The sequence below is a fragment of the Ceratina calcarata genome, unplaced genomic scaffold (genome assembly GCF_001652005.2).
Source record: "Ceratina calcarata isolate Rehan_Ccalc_2016 unplaced genomic scaffold, ASM165200v1 scaffold16.2, whole genome shotgun sequence".
Lineage (NCBI taxonomy): Eukaryota > Metazoa > Arthropoda > Insecta > Hymenoptera > Apidae > Ceratina > Ceratina calcarata.
This window is the reverse complement of record NW_017137284.1, coordinates 197484-206553: the sequence shown is the minus strand read 5'-3', so window position 1 is coordinate 206553 and position 9070 is coordinate 197484. Positions and strand designations below refer to the sequence as shown.

The 9070-nt window shown below is 37.6% G+C and overlaps 1 protein-coding gene across 4 annotated transcripts in view; it reads left to right on the top strand.

Annotated features, from left to right (window-relative positions):
• The window catches only part of LOC108632528 (lachesin), a 268437-nt gene that overhangs the window by 163150 nt on the left and 96217 nt on the right, over nucleotides 1–9070 (top strand). For all 4 annotated transcript variants that reach the window (XM_026819746.1, XM_026819747.1, XM_018037179.2 and 1 more), the window contains 2 exons: nucleotides 5507–5665; nucleotides 7838–7966. In XM_026819746.1, the coding sequence (XP_026675547.1) occupies nucleotides 5507–5665; nucleotides 7838–7966 (288 nt within the window). The remainder of the gene's footprint in view (nucleotides 1–5506; nucleotides 5666–7837; nucleotides 7967–9070) is intronic.

Genomic DNA, 9070 nt, shown 5'->3' with positions numbered 1-9070 from the left:
ATGCGTTTTTCTAAAATACATAAACTTTATTAAATACGTGACTAAATTTTGATTTTCATAAGAAATAGAACTGTAATATTTAGATAGATTTTCATAATCAGAAATCCCTGATCATTACGAAGCTATCGATTATATCAGTTCAACTGCGTTCGCGAACGAATAAAATTTCTCGCGACGTCAAAGGGTGTAACTCAGGGAGTCAACAGTCAATCGCGCATCTCGGAAGGCAGTTGGCCGTGAGTTCCGGCCACTCAATCCTATGAATTACCGCAGGTGTCCGACGATCTGCTACATTAATGCTAATGCGGGGTGTTACCGAATTGTTCAACAAGCGCGGATTGAACAGAACGCCCCGGCAGCCGCGCGAGCCGTACCTACCTACCTACCTACCTTCCTACGGATTGTTGATGCATTATTCAAGCGCAAACGCCGCCACGTGTACCCTGTGCCCGGGCGTTGTTGCGCGTTAACTTGCCCTAAACTCCGGCATGACACAGCCCGGGACGCAGACGTAACGAAAGAGAAACAGCGAACCAGTTGGGGTTGGTTGCCAACGGTTTCGAATTAGAATTTATTAAATCACATTATCAGTTTTCATTTTCTCTAAGTAAATCTAAGCTCTTTGCTAGATTTTTAAATTGCCAGTAGTTTTCTTTATTCTTACAAGGAAACCATATCAATTTTTATGAGATGCGAAAAAAGTATTGGCACAATTTTTGAAACAGAATAATTAAAATAAAAGCCTAGAAGGCTTAGTTAATAGAAAGTTAAGAAATGTGACGTTCATTGTTTTCTTTCAACCATTCTGACCAATAAGAATTTTAAACACTTTTTTACTCGTTATATATTAAACTAAGCCTTCTAGTATCCCACAAAAAATTATGTTGATTGGTTTAACATTAAAAAAGTTATTCTTTTAAAGAGTCGAAAGAACCGAGACTTTTTTAGCCACTGTGGCTTGATAAATATTCTGCTTGAGTAATTAATACATTGAGACGAATATTTCTATTAATATAAAGTGAGTAAAAATGATCCGTACGTTAGTTTTGCACATCGGCGTAACAGAATTGCAGAGCAGACGGTTCGTTACTCAAGTCATCTGTAAAGAAAAGTCTGCAATTCTTGCAGACATCGATATTGTCCGACGTATTCCGTTCGAGGGCTAAATAATCACCGCGATGGTGGGCGGGAACCCCGTTACGTTTTCGATCGATAGACGGAGTCTTCGTTTGCTCTCCATCGAACTCTGAAATCTCCGTTGTCCGTAATTGGCCACTCGAGTAACGGGGAGAGAAAAAACGAGGATTGCTAGGGTGCCGTGTTCTAGAGTAACCAGCCGAGCCTCCAGATGCTGGCTTCCGCGAATCAAGTAAATATCTAGCCACTCAAGTTGGACTTCGGATTCCGCTATTAGATTCCATTAAAAATAAAAACGCTGAAGAAATAATGGCAAATCATTAATAATAATTATTAATTAATAATTTACCATCATGAGGTCTGATACATGACAAGAGAAACAACATTATTTCTTAACCAGCATTATCTGACTGTACAAATAATCTTCTTTGATTATACACTTGTTATCAGTGACGAAATTGTTACATAATAAACAGTACGTTTCGGCATGCAGATATGAATATTCTCTCGATTAATTTCCAGTGGAACCGTTCAATATTGACGCTGTCGTATCTGTCGTACGATTCCCCGTGTCAATTCTTCCTCTTCCCTTTTTTGCTTCATCCCATGCTTTATTTTAATCTCTCTTTCCGGTATAATCCATCAATCGAATCTCATTTCACGCTTATAATTGTAGACTGTCTTCTTCTCACCTCAAAATTATACTTATCTATTTCATTATATAATTTCATTATAATTATCATTATATAATTCATGAAATAAAAAAGTAGAATTCTGAATACCTATTAAATGTATTACCAATTAAAGGCAATAAGAATCTATTTCGATTTCTATTGCGATTATTGAATCATATAATTATCTAGTCAGTCAATCATTGTAATTATATTACGATCGGGGATTGCAGATTATTGACATTAAAATTGATCTGTACTAAAAATAATAAAAGGTTCGATAGTCAAAAGAACTTCATATAAAATAATAAGATGTATTCATTTTTATTCTACATTCGTCAGTGGTTGGTCCGGCGTTCGTCCGCCAGTCATGCGAATCACGGACGTCGGTTTCGATCAACGTCACAAACGGCGATGCAGACGACAGATGTCAAGCCCTCCCCTGCTCGCCAAACGCGATATGATATTTTTTTCTGTAATATGACAGCGATATAATTGGGTCGAGTCGCCTCTGTTATTTATTTCCGCGCGTTCGCGTGAATCGCGGCGGATAACGGGTCGACTGAAATTTACGGACACCAGACTCTAGAGACGCGTACAGTCTGACCCACAGATATTCCCTCGATCCTAATTATGCACAACACTTGGCAAAATGCAAACTTTTAATTCCAAGAAAAAAGATTAATGTTAACTCTGTCACTTAATGTATTTCGAACATTTGGGTGAAAATAGAATATTTCAACAAGATTTAATTAATCACAGAGAAAATTTGATTCGTAACTACGAAGAGTGTATAATTATAATAATAATGTAACAAGGGAAATTTTATGGTGGACACAAATTTGCGTGAAATTGGGCATTTATGAAGCCGACTGTAGAGATCGTCCCTTTAGCTGGGGCAACGGTTACAGAATCTCGGATCGCATTTAGACTTTCAAATTAAGCTGCTTTTTACCACCCCCGCCCTATTCGGTGCATCAGCCGCGACCGTATTAATGGAAGGACACTCATGAAGGATATTCGATCCGAGAGTTACTTTTTTCCGTTGCCGATCGTAAAACGCAGCCTGTCGAAGCTTTGAACGAAATACCTCCCTGAACTTGGATGGCATCAATTGGAGTTATGTCCTGTATCGTGTTTCGGAACGATCTTCAGAAGCTGTATTTAACAATTTAAGTTTGCTGTGATCAGATCTACATGTTTGAAAGCTCATACAAATATTTCAATTTATGTATGCTAGTTAAATCTGCCTATCAGTGTCTAATAGATTAAATTTCTCTTAGATATTGAAAGTAGGAATATAAGTCAGCTTCTATAAAGGAAGAACTCATACCTAATGAATACTTATAATTTAATTATACGATTTAAGTATTAGCCAATAAAATGACACATTTGATATGCGACCAGTTTGGCAGGAATAGCGAAGTAGGAATACTTAAATTTTCGTTCCCGTTTCATTTTCCATGGCTAGTTTAATTATCGATTTTCTATTCGAATATAATAACGCACGCAGGCGATGTCGGTTGCTCTTTTTTTCGCATTTTCTATTTTAATGGCCGCTTGTCTCAGCTCTCGTCGGCGAAGGTATGCGCATGTCACATGCTCCTTTATTCTCCCAGTGACATAAGCGAATTAAACGTTTCCGGGTATCCGTTCTCGTGTTGAAGGATATGTGAAATATGGTCGATACTTTCAGAATTTAATTATAATAACATATGCAGCAATGGGACGTTCAATAACCAATATTCCTTCAAATATTTCACTTTTCATCTTCCATTTTATTCTGATTTATACATATATGATAATTAATTTTGTCCAAGTGGACGTTGTAATAAAAAATCTGTTTTGGCAGGAAATTTGCTATTGATTTTCACTGACAATTTTGATTTCACCACTCAGTCAATGTAGCAACCGTTCTGATTTCTAATAATTATTATACAAATGATTTGAGTTAATAAATAAATTTAAATTTTCATTCCCGTCGATTTTGCGCCTCGTTACACCGGTTAGACATTGTAATAGCTTTCGTAGTATCTACTTTCATCACAGAGCGTGCAGCAAAGAGCCACGCACGAGTCACGAGCTTTTCGCGGAAAATCGGTCTACGTTGATGCGATTTTAATAACGCGAAAGTAGTTCCTCTTATCTCCGATATGATCTGCTTACCTACCTATTTCCTCGCAACATCGGTAGAAGAGAAAAATGTCATGTCTTACGGTTTGTCATTAAGAAATTAATTATTTGGCTCCTCGCGATATCGAAGGAAATAAATAAAACTAGAATTCGTAAAATAAAACTTGAGAAGAGAAAATACTTATAAAGTTAAAAATATTTGTAGAACAGTAATTTAATATTTTTAATCCCGTTTCATATTTACATATCGTCACAAGTTTTGTCCCTTACAGATATAGCTTACTTATTATATTAATTACTACATATGTTCATTAGTAATTCGCGTCATCGAGTGTCACGAAACTATTGCAAACCACTGATGACTGTCGCCAGATTGATGCATTAAATCATTAATCATACTAATCGTCAACTGATCACTGATTACGTCATGTAATTAAACAGGAAAGAAGAGATTTATTTGCATTAATATCAGAATTCTTGAAATTAAGAAAATAGTTAGAACAGCTCGTTTTATGTCTGTGGAACGTATAAAATGATTGTTTAAATTTGTTAAAATTGTTCAGTAATGATTGACATTGTTATAAACTCTGACAGGAACACGAGAATACATTTATTTAATGACCTCCATTATGCACATATTATTATAAAATCGTTAAAGAACAATTTATTGTACGTAATATATTTTTTATTGTCTCATCTTGTATAATACCCCAATACCATTCAGAAAAGGTACGTAGCAACTAGAAACAATAAGTCGGCTCGGTCAAAACTTTCTCGGGCACTTCGAAGCCCTCGAGCCCCTGTTCTTTCAGACATTTCCTTCGCCGCGAGGAAGGCCTCTTATCGCCGGTGATTACGACTTTTTAACGGGGATTTCCCTCTTCCCTGCCGTCTTATCTCGGCGCACATCTCGTTTCCTTTGCCTTTCCGGCTGCTCGTAGAAAGCCTCGAAACCTCGTCTCCGAACGTTTCCGCGGTTGTAACTGGATTCTCCGGAACGATCATCTTGAACCCCTTTGCCTCGACCTCTTCGGACCGTCGAGCCTCTCATTCCTGCCTCGCCCTTTCTTTTTCTTATTTCCTTCTTTAACTTTGAATTCGATTTGCATGTGAAAGAATGCCATTCAGGCTTCTTCCCGTTTGCCCTTTGGTCAGGTCCCGCTTGTTGAAGAGTTCTCGAGCACGGGTCCACTCCAGGGCCGCGGTTCTGTGTCATGCAAATTTTATTATATTGTGACCGCTGTCGGTCGGATCTCCGAACCGTCCTTTCGACGTCGCTCTTTTGCGCGATTGCGGCCTCCTTGATCGCGATTCAAATGCCCCTCATCCCATGTCGCTCGACCAGATTGAACTTGGTCTTAAATTTTTCCTGAGTTTTGATGCCCCGGCACGTTTGTTTCTATGCTATTTGAACCGAATAGTTTTAAACATTTATGACAGGGCTTTTTAATCAAACTGGCACAAGAATACTTAATGAATCAGAATAAATAACGTATTGGCCACAAACAGTCCAATGACTACAAATGGCACATTAAGTCTAATACAAGATAAATATATTTTTTTAGTGCCTCCGAACATAGAAGACTACCAGACATCCTCAGATGCTATTGTTCGCGAGGGTGCGAACGTGACTTTGACTTGCAAAGCGACTGGAAGTCCTAAACCGAGCATCAGCTGGAAACGAGAGGATGGCTCGAAAATCTCAATCAACAAAACGCTCTCCAGTAAGTTTAATTTTATACATACAATTACATAATTGCATTCATGAATAAATCGGCCATAAACTCGATTAATACAAATAATGTAACCAACGTAACTGCGCTACCGCGGTGCTTAAACGTGATACGGAATTCGTTTCCGGGATTAGTATTACAATATTATTTGATATTACAATTTGATGTTCTGACGATTGACAATTTACAGGACGATTTATAATTGAACTCTTTGTTTTTGAACTTTGAACCACTATGTCAATTCAAGTGACACATTTACTATTTAACATTCGTGGATATCTTTTTTCTTTAACGGACATCGATCTGTGACCGAGTTTTGATGGATTCCCAGCATGACGCAAGCAATTAAAAATAATGACACTCAGTCTGGCTTCTCCGTCCAGAGAGAAGAGATCAAACGCGTACTCCAAAAACTGTGCTATCGTAGGCTGAAAGATAGGGAAGAGTTGAATTCAGACGAAAAATAGCGTAGGAGGATATACATAGAGCAAGAGATGACATAGAGGAACATCAATGTTTTAAGATTAATACATTATGTATTATACAATACAATACAAACAATATATATATTGTTTATATTTTTATTAGCAGCTATAAGCATATATATGCATCTTTTTATTTCATTATAAAATAAGAATATGCAGAATAATTAACAATTGCAAGAATAGATGTGAAAGCCAAAACACTGGTGTTCTACAATCATTGATCTCTGTAGGACACTGAACAGTGGATATGTATTAAGGGAATAGACTCCAGCAGCGACGCGATAAGGCAGAATGCCTTTATCTACACGTTATCTACAAAATTATCCAAAAATATGCGATTTTTCGGTCTTACACTTTTTAGTCCTATTTGAAATTCTCAAAATGGACTTAAGCCTTTCATCTTTCCTTAAAAGTACCTAAGGATCCAAAAATCTCTTATATAAGAACGAAAAACGTAGTCCAGTAAACTCATACTTTTCACTAGTTTTGCTTGGTTATAAATAAAACAACGTGAAAAATATCAGAATTCTACCGAAAAATGTTAGAAAAGTCACGTGACTTTCGTGAAGCCCCTTAATCATAATTGCCCTAATTGAAAATGTGACATACTAAAACACGAGAAACAACAGCTGAAAATTTGTAGTATCGCAAATATTGATTTGCTGTCACGTTATTTACGCATGTAAAAAGTCGACAGTGCGTTTAATGGAGAAAGAAACGAGAACTCATTAACATGTCACACAGTTTCGACGGGTGATTCACGATGCGTGGTATCGTTAACGGCGCGAGAATTTTTCGTGACGTATAATTATGCCGAACGAGCCGCGATGAATTTTTTGCGCGAGGCTGCACGGGTCGAGGCACGCACTAATTGATGAGGTGAAATGTATAAGGAAACGGCCATGGATCTTTGACGACCCGAAGCTCGAGAGATCGCGTTCGTTCTCTTTCGGCCGTGATTAAATATTCCCGAGGCTACCAGGGAATCGTTTAAACGCGTTACGAGTAGTCATACGTTTTCGCTGAGATATACTACTTAAATACCGTGGCATTAGTTTGATGTATCAAAGAGGAACGCGTGTAATTAACGCGGCCTCGAGACGAGATAAAACGGTACTCTCCGTTTGTGAACAGGGTTAAATCACCAACTGGAAATTATGATAGGTTGTCATATATTTTTTCATTGAATGAGAGGATAAATATATTTTAGGTTCATCAATTTCAGACATTCTCTATTTTCCTATATTTCAATAACAAATGCAAACAGCTAATAAAAAGAATGGAGCTGATGAATTTACCTCTAGCCACGTTTCATCCTGATATTTATCTTGAAAATATAATACCAATGACAAATAAATTGAACAAAAACTACTCACGCTGCCCTGTCAATCAATATTTCAAATAAAACATATCACATTCTATAAATCATTCGTTCACGAGAAATTAAAATAAAAGAATTGTTAAGGCTTCAACTTATTGAATAACCGCAAATGAAATAAATTAATATCGCCGGTGAAATTCTTTTTTGCCCAACCGCTTTCATTCCAGGTCATTGGTTTGTCAATTAGTGTGGGCGAGTTCCGGGCTTTTAAACTCCTGTCGTGCGTCTAGATAGGGCAGGAAAATAATTAACAGTGAATTGAAATTGTCTGTCACGTCGCTTCGTTTTCGTTTTCAGTGTCGGAATGGAAAGGCGAGACGCTGGAGATCATGCGAATCTCAAGACTGGATATGGGCGTTTATTTGTGCATCGCCACGAACGGAGTGCCTCCCACTGTCAGTAAGCAGATCAAAGTCTCCGTTGACTGTGAGTACAAAATTATTATTTTATAAATAAAATTGCCACGACACTAGAAATTTTATATTTCTTGCGTACAATCCGAATGTGCAATAAAAAATACCAGGTCTCGTTAAAAACACGACTCCCGGTCTGTGAAAATCCCATTTTCGGTTAGTAACGGAAGTTGCAACTACCACCAGTCAATGGAGCATGCTCGAATTGGTCGATAAAATTTTTTTAGTTTCCAATCAAATCCGCCATTTTAATAGGAATGGAAGTGTGGTGTAGGACATCCTGTATATTTTATTTTATACGCTTAATTTATCTATCATTTTATTAAAACATTTTGGGGTAGTATGTATGACAGTAGATAAGATAAAATTAATTAAAAATAGAGCTGTGATAAAATCATTCCCTAAAATTAAAAATTTCTGTAAGTATAAAATTCGGAAGTATTCGTGAGACCATATTTCAACTTGAACGTTCGAAACTCGCCCGTGGAAGCCATAAACTTGAACGGACCATTATCATCTCTCTGAAATCGCGTGAACCCCGATGGCAGAGGTGACCAAGGGGTTGAGGAACATACAATTTAATAATAGAGAAAGGTGTTCTCGCGACGAAGCGGTTCTTCGGTGCTTACACTCTCCTCTAGTCTCGTTCGTTCTTTTGTCGGCGAGGGCAAAGAGGCAAGCAGATAAGTGAGACACAAGGGGTGAGCGTGGGATGCTTGACTCGAAGACAGGAGAACGGCGGGACATAAAAGTAAGCCCGGGTGAACCGCGACACACCGTTACTCCGTTTCTATCCCTCGTGTACTCTCGCCTATTGTTACGTTCCCGCTTCTCCTAAATACCAAGGAGCGCGTGCCTTTTCTCTTCCCTCTTTTCTCGGTACTACCTATTATCCAGCTACAATTGTATAAAACATGTTTTCTATACATCTATTATGACAAACAATGGCAGACTGAGGAAAAGAAAGTTACTGAATGGTCAAATGGTTTGTACCTGAATTTGTCAAATTGTATTTGTCGTTTAACAGTATTTCGTTACTAGATTCGTTGCCATTTTGTTACTCGACATTGTGGATTTTATGTATTTACAGAGAAATTGAATATGTACAATATACAAA